This window comes from Mycteria americana, chromosome 14 (assembly GCF_035582795.1).
Source record: "Mycteria americana isolate JAX WOST 10 ecotype Jacksonville Zoo and Gardens chromosome 14, USCA_MyAme_1.0, whole genome shotgun sequence".
In the NCBI taxonomy this organism is placed as follows: Eukaryota; Metazoa; Chordata; class Aves; order Ciconiiformes; family Ciconiidae; genus Mycteria; species Mycteria americana.
In genome coordinates this window covers 12,680,667-12,701,111 of record NC_134378.1, presented here as the reverse complement: position 1 = coordinate 12,701,111, position 20,445 = coordinate 12,680,667, and the positions used below count along the sequence as shown (strand labels likewise).

At 37.5% G+C, this 20,445-nt stretch overlaps 1 protein-coding gene across 3 annotated transcripts in view; it reads left to right on the top strand.

The window, feature by feature from the left end:
* Positions 1–15: 15 nt before the first annotated feature.
* Positions 16–20,445, top strand: part of LOC142417050 (serine/threonine-protein phosphatase 4 regulatory subunit 1-like) — a 28,157-nt gene continuing 7,727 nt past the window's right edge. Inside the window, exons 1-15 of one of the 3 annotated variants that reach the window (XM_075517355.1) lie at positions 16–175; positions 290–334; positions 7,011–7,143; positions 7,511–7,617; positions 8,233–8,375; positions 9,493–9,639; positions 12,055–12,162; positions 13,332–13,397; positions 13,967–14,125; positions 14,644–14,837; positions 15,197–15,633; positions 17,547–17,779; positions 18,849–18,941; positions 19,466–19,651; positions 19,940–20,101. In XM_075517355.1, the coding sequence (XP_075373470.1) occupies positions 16–175; positions 290–334; positions 7,011–7,143; positions 7,511–7,617; positions 8,233–8,375; positions 9,493–9,639; positions 12,055–12,162; positions 13,332–13,397; positions 13,967–14,125; positions 14,644–14,837; positions 15,197–15,633; positions 17,547–17,779; positions 18,849–18,941; positions 19,466–19,651; positions 19,940–20,101 (2,373 nt within the window). Of the gene's footprint in view, positions 176–289; positions 335–388; positions 481–2,677; positions 2,697–7,010; positions 7,144–7,510; positions 7,618–8,232; positions 8,376–9,492; positions 9,640–12,054; positions 12,163–13,331; positions 13,398–13,966; positions 14,126–14,643; positions 14,838–15,196; positions 15,634–17,546; positions 17,780–18,848; positions 18,942–19,465; positions 19,652–19,939; positions 20,102–20,445 lie in introns of those variants that run through there. The other 2 variants (XM_075517356.1, XM_075517357.1) reach the window with 2 other exon arrangements.

Sequence of the window (20,445 nt, the reverse complement as noted above, 5' to 3'; positions counted from 1 at the left end):
AAGAAGCGACGGCGGATGCTGAGGGGCGATTCGCCCCCCGGCAGCGGCTGTTTATTAAACCGGTGGTGTTCCGGCTGCGCGGGGGCTGACCCGGGGGCAGGAAGTACCGGCGGCTCCTCCCTTTGCCCTCCCGCTCCCCTCCTCCTCCTTGCCCATGTCCATTCCAAGATGGCTGGTAAGTGGGGCCGGCCGGCGAGCGGAGGGTGCTGGGGCGGCTCGCTCGGGGCTGCCGCCGTCCTCGCCGTGGCCCTCCGAAACCAACGCCCTGGTGTCTCTCTTTTGTTTGTAGGGATCCCTTTGTATTTTGTGGATTTGCAGGATGACTTAGATGATTGTGAGTAACTGTTTTTTTTATTTTTCTGCTCCCTATTTAGGCCCTCCTGCGCTCTCCCACCCCGGGGTCCTTCTGTCGCCCTCTTTCCCTTTCCACGTTTTTATCCAGGTTAGAGTGAAGGGAGGATTTTGAGGCTGTTTGTACTGGTAGGTGAAGGCTTATATGACGCTGGGGCTCATGAATTAAGAGCCTATTTGTGTGTCTGCAGGAGCGCGGTGCTGACAGTGGAAGCGGGCTCGCTCCCCCCCCTCAGCTGCGGGCCCTCGCCTCACCTGGCGTGTTTCATAAGCCTCCAAGTGCTGGCTGACGGGTCGAGCCGTCGAAGGACGGGCAGCCTCTTAAAGTGGGGTTTTGGGGGGGCAGCTGCCGTCCCGCGGGGGAAGGAGGACCCGCGGGCGGGAGGCAGGCCCGGGGCGGTGTCTGGAAACCGGCCTTCCGAAAGACCGTCCTCCTTGTTTCAAATGGCCGCTGAACTGTTGGATTCAGCGTAAACAGCACCTCCAACAACGGCCTGCGATGAATCCCTAGGAAAGGAAAATGTGTCGGGCCGGCGGTGGTTTAGGGGATTAGCTCCGCTGTTGTCGGTGGAAATTAGCTTAGAGTAGCCGAGGCATTTCCTAGCTGCGATAGCTCAAACGGGTGAGACTTTAAAACCCTGCCCAGGCTGCTAAGGACGCCGTGTGTTTTGCTGTTCCTGCATCCCTGCGGCACAGGCGCTCGGCAGGTCCTTGCTGCGGTGGCTGCGTGTGTACCTCGGAAGCGGGAATAAAAGAAAAACCGCTGTTGTACTCTAGTTGGCTAGTCATACATGCCAGTGGTTTTAGGTTAAATACCATGTTGTGGGTCCTAGGCCAGGCAACAGCTCCGCCTCAAGCTGGTGTGGTCCAGAGTTTTGTTACAAGGATTAGAGCTGAACATCTATCAGGCAGCTTGGTAAGAGGTGTTACTTAAGGAGATAAATCTTTGACCAATAATTATATGAACTTCTATTGCTTTAGAAAGCAACTGTATATGTGGGGTGGTTTCATTAGCACTTTGGATGCTGGATTGACTTTTCTATTAAAAAAAATGAGAACTGATACTTGAATTCGTTTCTTGTGAGAGTCTCTATTTATTTACCACAAAACCACTATTGTTTAATAGTACTTGAAAATGTGTAATAGATTCCCCTCCCTTGCCCCCCCAGTCTAGCATGCATAAGCTAATTTAGGAAGAAGGTGGTCTTCAGGAACACCAGGAGAAATGTTAGAATACAAGTGAGATCTAAAGTACACCAGTAGAAGGATGTGCAGGACATTGCCCCTGTGGATGGGATATCGTTCTGTGGGATTTTTTTAGTTGCTGCTCTTAGGTGTTGTTGCTCTCAGTCTTTGAGGTTTCTGCATTTCACTAGTAGGTAGCAGAAAAAAAATGATGTATCGTTTGTATTTTGGTTAAGTTTTAGAAAGAAGAGTTTGGGATCTTTTGCGATGTAAGTGATGTATAAATGGTGAGCTTAATTGTGTATGTAAGAGTTCTTGATTTGTTTTATGTTTGTATTTTTGTGTATTGCAAAATATCTTTAACGTTTCTCTTGTACAGATACATTGTAACTCTGTGAGTCTTAATGAATTTAAAACTAATTAAAAAGCATCCTCCTTCCTTAATAGTTATCTATTTGAAAAGCTAGAAATCTAAAAGTGTGGAAGTTGGTACTTGAAATACACATATTTAATATATAAGGATTTAAAATTTTGATAACACTGTAAGAAGTTGCTTAAAAAGAGGTACTAAAGGTTATTGCTTGCTGCAGCAAGTAAATGTAAAAAGTTTGTGAGAAGTAATCACATTAGATAACAAAAAGCATGTATGTATTGAACAGGATTTAAGTGAGAAGGAAATTAGCTGATACATATCAATGTGCTTATGCTGATTTAAAGACCGTTTTGCAGTGAATTCCTCTAGCAGAAGAGCTGTAACAGTTGTTGTCATACCTTATTTAAGAGTTGAAAATATCTTTTTCTCTCTGGCCTAATTTAAAAAAACAGACAAACAAAAAAACCAAATGAAACCCTTGAAAGTGCTAATGGTTACTTAGCTATTTGAATTGATTGGGTCTTTCTGAATTGCTCCCAGTTCCCTTTCCAATTTTCTTCTCTCTGTATTAAGAAAAAAAACAACCCCAAACTAGTGTGTCATTGAGTTCTATTTCCTGAGTGTGTAAAGTGCAAGCAGCAGAAATAAATGCAAACTTCCTGTAGTGTTACGGTATGGGTCTTGGCCTTGAACCAGGGGTGACCATCGCTAGGAGTTAGGTGTTCGTTCTCCATTAGTGTTCAGTCTTTGGCTGTTCTGTTGAGGCTGTGAGTAACGAGTTTGTCTTGTAAGTCGATTAAGCAGTTTGATGCTTGTAAGCAAAACCCTTGTTTGAGTCATGAAGTTAATAAAAATGTTCAGATAAAGTTTTGCCATAAGCAGTAGTTAATAAGCTTTTTATATGGGTCACTTCAAATTTGTGTAAAAGAAATGATCAGTCAGGATGAGCATGTAAATAAAGGGATGTGCATTTTAGAGTATTATTGAAATATTATTTTATGATTAAAAATATTCTTTTAAGTTCATTAATTTGACAATGCAGTTAGAATTACGGCATTGAAAGCTGTCTTCTATTTGCGTTACAGCAGAGTTCAGACGTCCCGTCTAGAATGAGATACTCTTGTGCTAATCCAATTACTAGTCTAGCAAAGAGTTCATGATGCATTTTAGGAAAATCTCAGTGAAATCACTGGAACTGGATTTTTACTTTCTTAACTAAATTGGTGAAATAGTGTTGTGCACATTGAAACAAACTGAGAGACTGGGGCATTCCTTTGAATTTGGGGAAAAGCTGTAGTAAAGTCTACCTAAGTTGGTGAAGTACAATTTGAAACTTGTTTTTTGTAAGGTGAGGTATTGGATCATCTGGAAAAGTAATTAGCTTAGTTATGCCCTTTGTACAGTAAAGAAAATGTATTTTAAAAATTGTTTTTCCTTCTAAAAACAGCAGGAGAGAAAATGACCTCCTGGAGCTCATGAAATCATTGCACTCTGCACTAGTATTTACTGTTTTGTACTGGCAGAAGCGGATAGTGATACTAGCTAATGATGTTGAATTGCATAGTTAAATCCTGTGACCCTGTAGGTGTTTCTTATAGGCTCTAAGCAGCTTTTGGGTCTAGGTCAAACTAAGGCACGGTGAACTCAAGTTAATCTGTGAATACTGTCACATTTATACTTGTTTATAGGTGGACAGATTTCAAGCTTGCTTGTTTGATATCATTAGAGGGAAGAATACCAAATGTTTGATTCGCCTGTGAAAGAACATTAAATCCGTTAAGAAATACCAGTTCATTATTTTTCTGTAATTTACTTTCTAGTACTCTGCTGTATTCTGAAACTTGTAAGTACCTATGGCTTCTTATTTTATGGAAAAAGAAAATTAAAATGCTTGAGAGAAGACAAAATGGATTCTGCCATGACTATTCCTTACTTACGTGTACTGATTGTGTGGAAAAAATTTCAGGTATTTAACTCTCTTGATCCTGAGCATAAGTATTTTACTGTGTTTTCTCTCTGGTCCTAGGAGCACTGGTGTGTGCTTAGCTAATTTAAATGAATGATAGAACTACTCCAAGTAGTAAAATTAAGCATGTTCATCATGTATACAAAATTAGTCCCAGATGTAGTATTGTAGTCAAACTTAGAATTGAGATTTACTTCATTGTCATTTGAATTGGTAGGAATTCTGAAATATTTGAACTGATGAGAGCCTTCGTTTTTAAACTATTTCTTAATTCAAGAACAAGTGGGCACTAGATAAAGTTAATGGCAAGTATATTGATTTTTATTGTTTTAAGCCCTAATAAATCTTTCTTTGTATAACAGGTGGCTAGCCTCAAAAATTAGCTAGTGAAAGAGTGTCCGATCTGTGTGGATTTTAAAATACATATATAATTGCATAGATGGTCAGAGTTGGGTTTGGATATCGAGAGTTTGTTGCAACCTCAGAAAGGAAATCTGCAATCCTACGTACACTGTATAACTTCCTGTGAGCTTTCAGTGATACAGTAGGTTTCTTTTGAAGCAGCAAACAGTGGATACTACCTTTTCAGATACTGTGCTTGGTGGGAAAGCTAGCCCTAGAGCATGTGGACAGATCAATCCCAGACAGATCTGTGCAATGTAAATTATATATACTTGTGCAGATACATGTTTTGAACCTGACAGAGCTTAAAGAGCAGCCACTAGAAATAATAATGACCAGGTGAATGGAAATAAGGGTGTCAGTACAATATGTAGTCATTATAAAAAGCCATGGATAATTAGCATACGTTTCTGATCATGTAGCTGTGGGTTCACTTGTAGTATCTGTGTATACATTTGAAATGTGAACATTTAGTCTAATCCCACAGTTTTCTTCTGTTTGATTCCCATTGAACTTGTTGGTCAGAGCATATTGTCTGCAAGAATTGCAGAATTCAGAATTGCTCTAGTCTTTTAATTCAGCTGGGTTCCTTGGAGACTGTGTGCTTTCTTAAGCCAGTCTGCTTTTTATTTCTTTCCCTGAAAAGCCAGGTATAACATTTTGCTCCAAGGATGTTCAGATGATTTCCTCTTTAAATGAGCTGTATTTCTGAGAATGTTTTGGCTCTTGTTAAATAATTGTAAAGCAGAGTTTTATATGTGAAATAGGACTTTTTCTGTAGGAAAAAAGCTGAGGCTTGGTACCTCTTAGTAATAGAGGAATTTTTTTTTAACTAGAAAGTGATTTATAATGGGTATTAATGTAGTTTAGAGCCAAAGTTCATTGTGCTGGGTCTCAGATTGAGGGATTCTTTAGGGAAGAGTGTTTGTAATATAAAATTGGTAAAGTAAGAGTGAGGGAAGAGCTGAAGCTTAATTATCCTGATTAAGGTACAGCCACTTCAGTCCTGAAGAAGTTGTTGTATCGGAGATCGTGGAATTGCATATAAAGATAATTTAACCCATTGGCAGTTTCAGAGTGCATTATGAAATAACACAGACTTTCTTCTAAGATGTGCAAAAGCTTTGTACTGATTGGGATGCCATATTGGGAAGGACTGTAATTTTTTTTTTATTAAACCAGAATACTGAAGATAGGGATTATATAGTACTTTATATACACATTTCTTCATCTTCAAAGTGTGTCAGTGGGAGAGGGTATTCCTGTTCTTCCCATTTTACAAACAAGGGAAACTGGTGCTGTAAATGAAACTAGGTCCTGGTTTGCTTTTAGTTATTGGGCCAAAGCTCTGCTGTTTTTTAATATGGACGCACCATGTAAGCTCCACTGCCTGAAGACAGGTCTCTGTCTGTAGAGGCATAACCTAGAGTGCCTAGATTATAGTCTCATAGGCACAGTTTCAAATACAACCTATTTGGCTTGTCATTGTGCTTTCAAGTTGTTACTAGTTTTGTGCTTTCTTTACTGATTTAAATACCTAATATTGTGTCTTGCCAAGTCAGAAACTGGCTTCTTGTCTTCAGTGGTTGTTACTCTCGGCACATATGCTGGTTTGGGAGACTCCTACTTGCATCTGAGAAGCAATATTGGCTCAATTTTCATGTAGTTAAGCATGATCACAGTTGCTATATTATTTATGTGAACCAACTGTACATAATTCTAGGAGTGCTTGGTTGGGAAAGTTGTAAACCCAGAGCAGGAATATCAGCTACTCTACTGCAACTCTTTCTGTGGATTTGGTTGCTGTATGTGTTCCTATATCCATTGCTGAAATGAGACCATTTGTGTTGCAGGCAGGTTATTTCACTGCCTTTGTTTTAAGGATGAAGTGTTTAAAAAAAAAAAAATAATTAATAAAATTGGCAGCCAAGTTATCCTATTCCCTCTCCTCTTCACAGTCTTAGTATTTGTCTGTAATCTGTAATCAAGTGCATGTTACTGGATTAGGTGACTGTAAGACTTGGTGGGGCAAATTGTAACACTTGGTACGGTAATATTTGGTTAAAAGTCTCAAGCTGCAAATACAAAAAAGATTTAGAAAAGAGTAGGTTTGCATGGGAAAGTCTGTAGTTGATAGGTCTGCAGTAGAAAGCTCGCAGTATGTTCACAAGTAAGGTAAAGTTGAAGTTTTTCCCAAAGTTACCTGTCTGATTTAGATGTATGGGATCCAGTAACTACAGTGAGAAAAGTGTACCTTGGTAACTTTGAAACAGACCCAAGAATTTTCTGGTTTAAAGCAATTCAGTTTGGGATTTTCTGTCATTGTTAAAAATTAGTTTCTTTTAATGGGACTGATTTTCCTTTTGAATTTGTCTGTCGGTTTGTGGCATGCAATTTTGTGAGCTGGGCCCTCTTAGCTCATAGTGCATGTGGTTAGTCAACTCCACTTGTGAAGTAAAATGTGTTAAAAGCCAAGGATTTTATGGCAGTTGAAATGAATTAAATTTTAAAGCTTGAATTTACAGGTCTACATGCAAGTGTTGGTCTTGACTTCATTAGGTACAACTTAAGATCTTTTTGTAAGCCGTTTTCAGTGATGTACAGATACTATTCCTTTGAAGAGTAGCTCTAAAAAGAAAGAGTTATTGGTGTAGTGTATTTTACACTGTAACATGTGTTGCTGACTCTTGGATTTTTTTTTTTTTTGGGGGGTTACTCTTCTTGTCTTTCAAGTTGGGTTTGAAGATTATGGACCAGACTGTGATAGCATGAGGATAACGGCATTCTTGGATATTCCTGGACAGGATAATTTAACTCCTCTGGCTCGTCTAGAAAAATATGCCTTCAGTGATAACATATTTAACAGGTAAGGGTACAACAGCTACACTTGATGATAACCCGAGTCTGGTAGCATTGTGGATGTTAAGGTGTCATGACTTCCGTTATCATTGTCCTAAGCACATACCTAATATTATTTCTGTTTGAGTAACTTTTATATAACATTTCCATAAAAAGAGTTTTTCGTTCTTGGTCATCCAAATAAGATTTCTCAACTCCATTTTTGTGTTGTTGGGACGTGGAGAAACTGTATAACTGATGTCTGAATGTTCAGAGAAGAGCTTGGTGGTTTTCTTTTTTTAGGTGCCCATTTACATCTGATAAGTTATCCTTCCATCCCATGTGCATGTTGTTGGCAGGATATTAAGGCAACTAATACGTTTTTCATTCCACAGGCAAATTATTGCCAGAGGTCTTTTGGATGTCTTTCGAGATTTCAGTAATAATGAAGAAGACTTCCTGACTGTAATGGAAATAGTGGTCAGGCTCTCTGAAGATGCAGGTTTGAAAGTTTTTTTGTGTGTGGTGTTTTGTTTTTGTTTGTTTGTTTTTGTAACTTATTTTACATAAGCAGCAATATAGAAGGCAATAACTTTCGATTTTGAGAAGGCAATGAGTGAACTACAGAAACAAAATCATCTAACAGCAATATCTGTCAGTGAAAACGAGATTAATTTTTTCTCTGTTCTTTTGAAGTATTTGATATGGTAGGTGTAGAAATGAAAGCCTCGTACTTAGTATAAGGCCCAAAGTAATATTTTCAAGGAGTTCATTGCATCTGAATGCGTGGTGTATGTGGCACAGAACAGTTGTATGCTTTAATACTTCTTGTGCATACATTCATGGTGATTGGGTTTTCTAGCTAGTGCTCTCATTTTATCTGATTTGTTTGGAAACTGATCGCAAGTCTCTGGACTGTGATGTATGGAAGTCTGTTCTTTTATTCAGCTTTCCTTTAAGAACAGGCAATCGCAGTGGTGATATTTCTTATGTTTTGAGTCTTTTCATTTTCCTGTGCTGTGAAACATTAAACAAAAAAAATGCCACTTTTTTCTTAAAGTATGTGATCTTAATTTCGTATTTACTGATGTAGTTCTGACTTTCTTTTAATTACTAGAACCAACTGTACGTACAGAGCTGATGGAACAAATACCTCCTATTGCCATTTTTCTGCAAGAAAGTCGACCAAAATTCCCAACAGCGTTTTTTGAGTACCTGATGCCCATAGTAGTGAGATACCTCACAGATGTTAACAATCAGGTAGGAAAAACAGACTACATGAGTTGAATTGCTGGAAAATTCTGTGTGGTTCAGGGAATTTGAGGCATGAGAAAGAGATAACAGGAGAGCCCATGTTGATTGATATCTAGCTTTATGTAGTGCCTTATGTTTATTGGTTTCACCACACTTTGCTAGGGAGGTCTGAATGTATATAGATATCTATTTTTTTAAAATACTTTCCTTAGCAGTTAATGGGAAACTTACAGGATTTACCTAGCAGCATACCAACACAGTCTGTTACAGGAGTAATGACTTAACAAGTCCTGTCTTCTACTTCATCTTTTGGCTTTTCCTCAGAATTTTATGAAGGGCATCTAACAATTGTACTAAACGTTAGTATTTATTATTAATTCCTTTATGTTGTTAAAACTAAGAGGTTTTTTCCTGTTTTTTAACTCATTGTTGTAGTTTAGCCCCAACCAGCAACTAAGCACCACACAGCCACTCACTCACTCCCCCTTGGTGGGATGGGGGAGAGAATCGGAAGAGTAAAAGTGAGAACACTTGTGGGTTGAGATGAAAAGAGTTTAATAATTGAAATAAAATATAATAATAATAAAAAATTGTAATGAAAAGGAAAATAACAAGAAGAGAGAGAAATAAAACCCAAGAAAGATAAGTGATGCAAATGAAAAACAATTGCTCACCACCAACTGACCGATGCCCAGCCTGTCCCTGAGCAGCGGCCCCCCTGGCCAGCTTTCCCCTAGTTTATATACTGAACATGATGTCACATGGTATGGAACAGCCCTTTGGCCAGTTTGGGTCAGCTTTCCTGGCTTTACTCCTTCCTAGCTTCTTGTGTACCTTCAGCCTTCTCAGTTGGTAGAGCATGAGAAGCTGAAAAGTCCTTGACTAGTGTAAGCACTACTTAACACACTGATGTTTCACTTGTTGCTATCAACATTATTCTCACACTAAATCCAAAACACAGCACTATACCAGCTACTAGGAAGAAAATTAACTCTATGCCAGCCGAAACCAGAACACTCATACCTGAGTGTTCATTGAAAATGCACCTTTTGTGGCTCTCATATCAGTAAATGTTGTTTTTACAGTGATGTACTTTTTTTGTTTTGTTTGTTCATACTAATAGGTTAGAAAGGCAGGTCAAGAAGCACTGCTTATACTGCTAGAACAAGATCTTGTTGCTCAGAGTGACATTGAAAATAAGGTGTGTCCAATTCTGTTGGACCTCTCTGCTCCTGACAGCGATGATGAGTACAAGGTGGAAGCCGTGAATGTAAGTTAATTTGGAATAAATCTTATCTCTTTACTTTTTTATTCTTTTTCAATCGCTTTTGTCTCTATCTTTTAGCAGTGCTACTATAAAGCTCTTGTATAACAACTTTGTGAGAGATTTTCATGAGCATAAAACCCAGAAAATAAAAATTGTACTTGCATTCTTAGTGTCCTGAGAGCTTTACATTAATCATTGAACTTAAACTTTCTATACCATTACTATTTCAGTTGTTTTATTCTTTCTCTATTTGTTAGTTGCTCTGTTGTGATACAGTTGAAGCTTAAGTGTGCTAAGCTGTTAAGCCTTGAATCTGTAGGTTTCTTTAGTCATTTTTAGTGTTGAGCACCATTGAAATAATGTGAATTCTCAAAGAAGTTGAACGGGGTCAGGACCTGATGCACCATGCTGAGAGATTAAAAATGATCTTGACTGAATTCAAGAAGAAAGCAAGGTTGTCCTGAGTTCTGTTGTGCTGAGTACTGTTTATTAATGCCTTTGCCTAAGTGTAGAGGTACTTTGGGTAAGCTTTCTCTAGGTCCTATACCTTTTGTGCGATGAAGAAGTCTGGGCTTCTGCATCAATGGAGTGCTTGAGGAATCTTTTTGAAATAGTGCTTCTTGAGAATTAAGCTATGCAGTACAGTAATTGGGAACAAGAACATTATCGTATGCTTAAAAATGTAAAGTATCGCATCTTCAAACTCAGTAGAAGTTATTTTCCCAGAATGGTGAGGTGCTTTTTCCTATAGATGATTGATAATGTATAGAGTGTTAACAAGAACTGCCATTCCTTTTCATTTATAACAGTAATTAAGATGAGGTCCAGGAATAGTGCTGATATTAAAATAAGCAATCAAACATTTTGTGTTTATTCATTAACATATTTGATTTTTTTTAGTTTAACACAACAAATCTTTAACTTTTATTCTGAATTTTTGAAAAGATCAGGTTTAAAGATACCATCTTAATACTTTCGGATGCTAAATGATTGTCAAAATGGTAGCCAAATAACTTTAAAATGCAGCTGGTTCTTGGCAGCCTTGTTTTATTCTTAAGATCGTTATGTTCCCCAACAGTTTCTTTACATTTGCTCTACCAGTAACGTTGGTTTGTTCACAGTAATGTTGTAAAAGTATGAATGATGACCTGATATTAATTCTTAAACATTTTGAAAAAAACATTCTCTGTTCACTTTCAAGAAATCAGTTGACTCCACAGAAAAGTGCTGGTGTGTAATTACATTTCAGCATGGATATCTGATACTTGACCTGTAAGATAGTTTTAGCAGCTAGATTTTCCTCTTCCTTGTTTGGGAGTTGGGTATTGCTTAGGCAGTCTTCCAGGGTGACATCTGAGCACCAAATGCCTTTTAGGAGTTTGAAAATTTGTAGGAAAGTCCTTGAATGGTGCCTGCCTTAGTTCTTATTTAGCATTCTATTACAAAGGCAAATGTTTCTAGGAATAAAGCTTGTTTTTGTGGAGGTAGAAAGCTTCAATAATTTTGGAAAAATAAAAAGAGAAAGATGAGTACTGTTAATCTAACAACACTTGTTTAAGCATGAAAATCCTGGTGCTGCAGGCTGAACAGTTTAGTAGAAAGGTGCATGGGAGCCCCTTCCTTTTTACTGTTGCAAATATAAGAATTACAGCAAGTCATCTCAGAAAGCAGGAACTGAAAGGAAACGTACAATCCAAAGCACCTGATTTTCACAGCAGAAACATGATTTATAATGGTAGTTGAAATTGACAGTTCCTCAGAGAAAGCTAAATTAATGAGCATGTTACCAACTTTCTTTAATTATGCTCAATATTAACTCCTAAAATTGCTGAGGATGATTCCTGTAAAGGTGCATTAGCTCACACGTGTAACTGGTTTGTCTTACTCTCCCTTTTCTCTCCTGTGGTATGGCAAACTTCTATCATGTCTGAGCCTATAAAGAGCTGGGGCTGTGCTTGTTTTTAAGTATCTGACCAGTCCTGTTGAAGCTAAGGAGCTTACTTGCATGCTTAAGCTTGAGATATTTTTAATATGCTTAAAGATTGTGATTTTGTGTGCTAGCTAGTGCAATGGAACTTTTGTCTTCTCCGTACAAATTATCAGTGTATGCTGCATTGTAAAACACCTTGAAAATGCGTTTATTAATAAAAGTCTATTTAACAGGATAAAAAAAGACAATGAATTATGTGCAGAAATGTTATGTTCAGGCACAGTGGCGTAGAATGATTTTAAATAAAAACTATATTGTGCTTCACATAAAACAGGTGTATGAAAATATGAATAATGTATAGCAGTTAAATCTATTTGATAGTAGTTGCTCTCTTGCTCTCGGAAGTAGTTTTTAGGAGGAATACTTGACCGTGCTTACAAGCTTTATAATTTTCTTTTCCTTACACATATCCCCTTCTTGATTTTTAGATAATCTGTAAAATGGCTTCTATGTTGAGCAGAACAACAGTTGAGCACATGCTGCTTCCTCGTTTCTGTGAATTGTGCAGTGATGGGAAATTGTTTCAGGTCCGAAAGGTTGGTGTATTTTCAACCCTAAACCACTTAAAAATGAATTTGTATGTTGCTGTTCAAATGCCTTCCTGAATAATTTAGTCATAACTTTAGCTGATGAACTTTGAAAGAGTCTGGAAGAGCAGTTTTAATTTATTGACATGGTTGTAGTTTCTGTAGTTCGGTAAAGAAATAGATAACAGTCCTTGGTGAATAGCTTTGGTGTAGCAGTTAAACTGATCTTGCACATTTAATATTTTTGCACAACCTTTTTTTTTTTTTTTTTTTTTTTTAAGCCACCGTGCTTGGTTATGGGATGCAAACAAATTACCTGATCTCTGCCATCTTATTTCAAAACCAGAAATTCAAAAGTAATAGACACTTGAGACATCATTCCTTTATAAAAAGAAATTAAAAATCTGGTATTATTGAAAGGAGAAACCCCAAAAGTGTAAGACTTACTTTAATTCATGGTTGAGTACAAAAGGAAACTTGTAGCATAAGAAGTCTTAAAATATTTGAGTAGACTTAAGGGTCATGCAGAACTTCAGCTTGGTCCTTAACATAAGCTGCACTTGTTGGAATTTGAGCTGCATTATAGCCTTCTAAATAAGTGTACAGAATTAATAAATTGTATGTTAACACAGTCCTATCTTAATTTCAGATTTTGGCAACATCTCTTTTCAACATGAGGGAATGTCCCTTTTGCCTTAGTTATAGCATTTGTAATGTACTGTAAATGGGACTAACTTGAGACCTTGATTACACTTTGCTTCAGCAAAGTACTTAAGCCAGTCTCAGCCATAGCAAAGATAGTTCTGTCAGTACACCTAAATCCTGACCCTTGTATCATATTTTAGTCTGCTTTGGTTTTGACAGCTGCTGTTCGAAGTAATTTAAACTTTCAAGTGGGCTTATTGGCCCTTTTAGTGATTACTGAAGTAGATGATGCTCTTCATGCAGAAACCTTTATTACTATTGATTACAAAGTCATGTGGCTTATGGAAGCTTGTTCTAATGAGGCTTTTTTTAGGGATGAGTTAATATTACAGGATATAGTTACATGGCTGAAATTTGGATAGTCAAACATGTGCAGTTGTTACATGGGATAAATAATGCATGGTGAAATTGATAATAAAACTAATGCACTTGAAAGAGCCAGAATGTTACTCATGACTTTTTTTATTTCTTAGATTTGTGCAGCTAATTTTGGTGACATTTGTAATGCAGTTGGGCAAGAAGCCACAGAAAGACTGCTGGTATGTAAAAATCAAAATCCATTTACAAGACTTGTATTTCTCAGTTCAAAAGGTTTAATAATGAGTTCTTTTATTATCTTCTCTGTAAATTAATCAGTGTGCATGCATTTTTTTAAATTGATTTGGCTAAGGCTGTGGTTGCAATTATATAGCAAACTGGGAATGAATAGAAATGCAAAGTTCTTGTTTTGCAAAACACTTTTAACAATGTAATTGATGGCGCATACATATATGCTTTAGAATTATTGACTCTTTCTTTTTTCCCTGAACTAGATGACCAGTCAAGTTACAATTTCAGGAAAAATAGGCCATTAATAGTTCTTTCTGTTCTTTCCTAGTGCATATAGTTATACATAAAATCCTAATGAAGTACATGGGAGACAGATAGTTTTCCCAATTTCTTCAATTAATATGTGTTTTTGACCTGTCCCCGTTTCTTCTATTCTTCACTTATTTTATTCTCTCTTGAGTTACGATTGTCTCCAGTTTCCAAACAAATACCTTGATAGTAAGTTGCTGCAGTCTTTGTTTAGTCTTTAATCAGTCTTGGTTTTGCTTATTTTTGGCAGATTCCCAAGTTCTTTGAACTCTGTTCTGATAGTGTTTGGGGGATGAGAAAAGCTTGTGCTGAATGCTTTATGGCAGTGTCTTACACCACATCTCCAGAAGTTCGCAGAAGCAAACTATCCCCGCTGTTTATCAGTCTTATTAGTGACACTTGCAGATGGGTAAGTAACTCACTCTATAATTGATGCATCTTCCCAGGCAGATCATACAGAAATAATGGGCAAGTCAGAAGTGTGCTGTAAAAGTTCTCTAAACTGAATTTGCTGAGATTAGAGTCTAATCTACTAAAATCTAATCTCCTCTAATAAGATCGTAACGTTTTTCCCTCTCTCTCACTACTTAGAATTTCTATCAACAGTTTTTTATAAGTGTAAACTCTCTTCTGAGAATAGGTTCCTTGTGTTAAAGGTATTAGTTGAAGTAGACAGTGATGTCCTTCAAATTTATATCTTAAAAAATTTCCTTACTATGGTTGTAGATACATGCTTCATATTCTAACACCCTTTGCTTAGGTGTCACTTATTTGGTAATTGATAATTGGTTATATTTGGTATTAAGTGAAGCTGTTATTGTAAGAATCAATTGGTTCTTACTAAAAAATTGAACCAAATTTTTATTTTTCAGCATTAACTCTGTGGGAGTTGCATGCATCCTGACTGTTGTCTTAATACTATCACAGGTTCGTCAGGCTGCTTTTCAGTCTCTTGGCCCATTTATTTCTACCTTTGCAAACCCTTCAAGTGCTGGTCTTTACATTCGAGAAGATGGGACACTGAGTATCCGACCATCAATGCAACATGTGAATTCCAATTCCTGTCAGCCAAGCCACAATATAACTTTAATGTCCTCCAGTACAAATGCTACATTGTTCAGGTAAAACCATGGGAAAGATGTGGTGTGGTGGAAGGGGGAAGAAAGAATATAATTTATTTGCTCTTCAGGGCTAAAAATCTCAACTTAAGAATATAGTTCCAGAAAAGGTATGAAGAGTGAGGTCACGCATGTGTCTATTTGGGTGTAGCCACATTATTGAAAAATTCACTTTGATGGCTTCATAGGAGGGTAAAGGGAAAACTGGTGAAGTAAAGCATAGTGGTAACATAAATTCTGGCTTTCTGCAGAGAAAATAAGCTTCTGTAGTTGATGCTGTCTTTTCTGAAGTATTTCACTGAAAAGTATTGTTACAGAGTACTTTAAATTTAATTTGGATAATTGTGTGTGTCTGTTACCAGTTCAGAACAACCAATGGAAATCAAACCAGAATCATCAACTGAGAAGACTGCAGCTGAAGTTAATACAAAGCTCTCAGCTGAGAACCTAAATAAAGATACACGGGAAGAAAGTTCAGATTATTGTACCAATCCCGGAGAAGATGTTTCTCGATTGTCTCAGGGTGACAAAGTTGCTGCTGGTGTCATAGAAGTCACTAAGGACAGCACTTTTCCTGGAACGAACTCAAGGCTACAGTCTGCTGAGGATGTATTTAATACTTTTCTATACTGGCGTCCTCCTCTGCCTGATATAAGTCAGGATCTGGAGTTGCTTCAGTTCAAGACTGAAAAGCACAAAGATAGCTGCTCTGTGCCATGTAGTAACTGTGTTGCTAGTAGTGAAATAAAAAAAGTTCTAGAAAGCTTGCAGGAGCACATAGATGATCCAGATGTTCAAGGTGAGACTCTGTAACAGTAAAATCATGTTTTCTCTGAGCAGGTTTTCTCCTGGCCTTTATAAACCCCTTGACTGTGTTTTAATTGGCTTGGTATTCATAAGGTGATGAGACTTTCTTGAGTAGTAAATCATAGTAGAAAGTTATGCAACAGCCTTTTTCACAAGACCTGAGTTACTTCTACAACAGTTGAGGAAGTGTGCCTAGCTCCTGTTTGCGTGAGAAATAAATCGGATCTAACTACAAAAGGGAAAAGAGCTTGTTGAAATTTGTTAAAACTGTCTTTAATTTTAAGTACTGTAACTAACTACTGTGGTTTTAGGGACAGAGCTACCTGTTATAAGCTGAATTCATCTAGTATTTGGTTGAGTGAGAATGGCCCTAATTTCAAGTCATCTTTCCTTAGCCTCCCCATACAAGCCCATTGATGAACATACTGAAGTGATGATAGCCTGGTAGTGGGATGCATATGTGTTTCCTGGGCCAGATTCCTCTTGACAAGCCTGTCATCCGTAGTCAACTCAGTTTCTTGTTTCACTAAGTCTCTTGAGTACTTTAGTGAATTAAAAGTTTTCATCTGCCTGTTTATTCATCCCTCCTCTGCATGCAGAGTCACATATGCAGGAACTGCAGCATCATTTGGATTCCTTCTTGTAGTGGTAGTGAGTCGTAAGCCGACTGGCGGTGTGGCCTATTTAGGTGGCTCCCCATGGCCATTCGGAAAGGTACCAGGAAAATTAAAAATTCTTCACGTGTGAGAGGCAAAGGATCAGAAAGAAAGAGGAAGATTTAAAAGAGGAAGAGGTGAAAAAAAATTAAGATTTAAAGCAGTAAAGGAGAAAGTGTAAATTGAAATGAACAAATAAAAGGAGAAGAAAAGTGTAAATTAGTTTCAGAAAGAAAAGGCAGAGAGTAAAAGCAAAAGGAAAAGAGAAAAAAATTAGGTAGAACTAAGACAAATGGAGAGATGTTAGCTTGACAGCTATACAGTGAGAAATGAGGGGTGTGGAGAGGCATGGGAGAAAACAATGAAGACTATTTCCACCCCCCCACCCTACCCCACCTTTTTTGTTATGACTTTAGCTGAACAGTCTTGCTTCCTTTCTCAGAATAAGGAGATGTGGATGTTCGTTTCTATTTTCGTCCTGCTCTAACAGCTAAAACAGTCATAAATATGCCTGTAATCCATTCTTCCACCTTTAAGTTGTCTGTTCCCCTTATTTCCAAAGTATTCTAGTGTTCTTCACCTTTAAAGTATGCTCTAATGTTTTATCTTAAGACTGTACTTGCTGTAGGCTTGTGTAGATGTAGCTATCTCAAAGTTTCTGCATTCCGAACTCTTAGTAACTTCATGTTCCTAGCAGCAATGTAGCATAATGTGCAAATACAGTTTGTCCTGACTTTACTGGCGATACAGTGGTAAACCTGACCTTTTGTTTTCTATCTACTTCTGCGAAACAGTTCAGAGATGGTTTGACTAATTCCCTCCTCTGCATAAAGTTTTTTCTCAGAAATGTTTTAAATGCACATTGATGCCTTTTCCAAGCAGCTGAATCAATTAAAGTATATAACAAAAGAATTTGTATTAAAATGTTTGACAGTATGAAGAATGGGAGGTGAGCCAGTATGCTGTGATACCTCATTACAGGGGATTATTAGAAATATCTTTCAGTAGTAGAAATTGGTAGAATGCTTCTGCTGAAAATGTTAATACATCCAAGTCATTGCTCTTAATTTGTGATGGTTTTGTGGAAGAGTAATGGGCCTTTCCTTTCGAAAAGCAAATGTTTTGCTAATATGCCATTTCTGTGCAGCTCAGACTGGGCTTCTTTCTGTGTTTTCAGATTAACTAATTACAAGTTTAATGCTTTTAAGTGTGGAAGGGAGACTAAATAGTGTTCTTTTGCTTCATACAGCTCAGGTCCAAGTGTTGTCTGCTGCTCTCAGAGCTGCTCAGTTTGATTCTGTTGGTGACTATGAGACCAAAAAAATAGAAGAAAGCAGTGGCAATCTTCAGAACAAAACTACTTCAGATGAAATGGCTGTTTTAGATGCTACCTGCAACCAGGTGGAGGAAGACACTCTTTCATCCCCTGCCTCCCAGGATAACATCAGTGACCAGTCTGCCACCAGTATACTGAAAAGCACAGTAAGTATGCATTGTGCTCCATGTCTGAAATTAATTCTTACCAGTTGAAGTACTGTGTGTGTTCATGTAGTCCCTGGCATAATTGACTGACTTTGGCTCTAAAGCCTTTGAACATTACTACACCATAACTATCATATACTACTTATTTTAATTAGAAAAAGAAAAGCTATTGAGGGCTATTAGTTCTGTTTGCACACAAATTACCTAAGAGTTAAAGTTTTGCAGTAGTCTTGTAGTTTTTTCCAGATGAAGTGTACCAAGTACAGTTTCACCTCTTCCTGTAATGAATCTAAAATTAGTCTTTTATCTCCAGGCAGGAGGCTGAATCAGGTGGTGACACATACACAGTTCCTGGTTACTATTTCTTGATTATAATGTACAGACATGAGTAAAAAGAACTGTTTGCACAGTATTTAATGTTGCTGGAGCTAATTGTGAAATATAAAGAAAAACTCTCCTTGTCTGTGAACAAAAATTGCACGTAAAACCTGTACGAACAAAATGTAAAATACTGTGTGAACTTTTGAACTTTGTATGTTTATGGTCTTTTAAACCTTTTAATTCTTTTGACTTTTTTGTTGATATTTGGGGGGAGGTGTATGCTTCATAATTTAATAGGCTTGGGAGTTTCCAGCAGTACGTTCTAAAATAAATAAAGCTTTTATCATGGTGTTGACTGACTTGGAGCAACTGCTAAGCTGTCTTGTTTAATATAATTTAAATTCATGCCAAGAATAAAAACTATTTAAGGGTATAGTAAAAGTAACCATCCAAAATGTGTATGAATGTTGGGTTTATTGTGTTAAATTAGATTGCTTTTTTTGGAAGTAAATCTAACTACTGTTCCCCTTGTTGCTGCTATGGCCTTAATAGTGTTTGCCTTGGTGTACAGCTCTGTTGTCTTTTTGTACTTGTATAAACACACTGAATAAGGCTTTGCTTGTACAAGGCTTTGTCTGTAAAAGGCTATTCTGTATCTGAGTTGTGTTGTTCTGTAGTGTGATGCTTTGAAATATCCCGAACAGCAGTAAGTCTAATTCATTCCACTAGCTAGTACGTCCTTTTACAGGACTCGGAGGAACAACACAGAGGAACCAGTGTATTTTTAAAGAAGGAACAAGAAAATAATCCACCGTTTGAAGATGACAAGTCAAAATTACAGGTGATTTAAAATTGCATCTAACTGCTTTAGTGGAGTACTGGATACAGTTCATCTTATCCTTAATACAGTGATAGCTTTTGCAGTTGATCAGTTGCAGAATGTAAAGAAATGCTCTGGGCGTTTGAGGAGAACTCTATTTTAAATCAGAAAGCTAGAAAAATTCTCTTCCCTTTTTGGCACCTTAGAGGCCATCTGTGCAACCAAGGTAGGCACTGACTATAATGTTTTGTCACTGGATTTACTGTTTTTCTTCAGCAAAGAAGAAATTTTCAGTTTGGTTTGATGCAACTTGTTGATAAAGTAATAATTACCATTCATTGCTGACTGCTCTATTCTGAGAGGACAAATAACTATAGGGGTCACTTACACTTTGTAAAGCTAGCCCACAAAAGGGGCGTCTTGCCACTGTTTGTGTTTTGCTGCCAGCTGGTTGGTAGCAAGAGAATACTGTAGCACAACAGGTGTATTTTCTTTCTGATCTTTAATTTAAGTGTGTTATGCTGATGTACTGTCTCTATCTATAGGATATCATACCTCAACCTTTATTAGACCAGTACTTGTCAATGACCGACCCAGCTCGAGCCCAGACTGTTGATACTGAAATAGCCAAACACTGTGCGTATAGTCTTCCTGGGGTGGCCTTAACACTGGGCAGGCAGAACTGGCACTGCCTGAAAGATACATATGAGACACTGGCCTCAGATGTACAGGTAAAAAAAAAAAAAAATTCATCATAAATCAGAATTTTGAGTAGCTCTTCTGTTCAGTTCGTTACACTGAAGTTATAACATTGTATACTTTCTTATGAGAGACTAAATGTGCACTAAAAATATAAGTCAAGATTTAAATCAGTCTTCATAAATACGATTAACATTTTCTACTGCTGTGTAACTAGTCCTGTTTCTTCTGCTCTCTCAGTCCTCGCATAGGTGTAGTTCAAAAGCTTCTTTATTTTAATTATGGTGCCTAACCTAGTTCAATTCTTAAACTGTTTGCAGTGGAAGGTACGTCGGACGCTAGCTTTCTCCATACATGAACTAGCAGTTATTCTGGGGGATCAGCTAACAGCTGCTGATCTGGTGCCAATTTTCAATGGATTCTTGAAAGATCTGGATGAAGTGCGTATTGGTGTCCTTAAACATCTGTATGACTTTCTAAAGGTAGGAAAGTGTAATTTAATTTCTCAAGATAATTTTTTTTCTGACTCCATTATATTAAGAGAGTTTTTTTAATGAGATGTGCAGGTATCAATATCTAGTTACGTGTTTAGTTTTGTGCAATACTGCCATTTTGTGTGTGCATCTATTGCTTTTTTTAAGGTCCCTCACTTCTCTTCTGTCTCATATCCCAAGAAAATATCAAAACTGGAAACCCTGTGTAAATGTGGTTATAAATGCTCCTAGCTGTTGTAAAGGAACTAGTATTTTGTTCAGTCCAGCTGGAAACTTGGACCATTAGCAATTTGTGTTTGGGGCTGGGAGAGAAGAGAACAGATCCTGGTGGG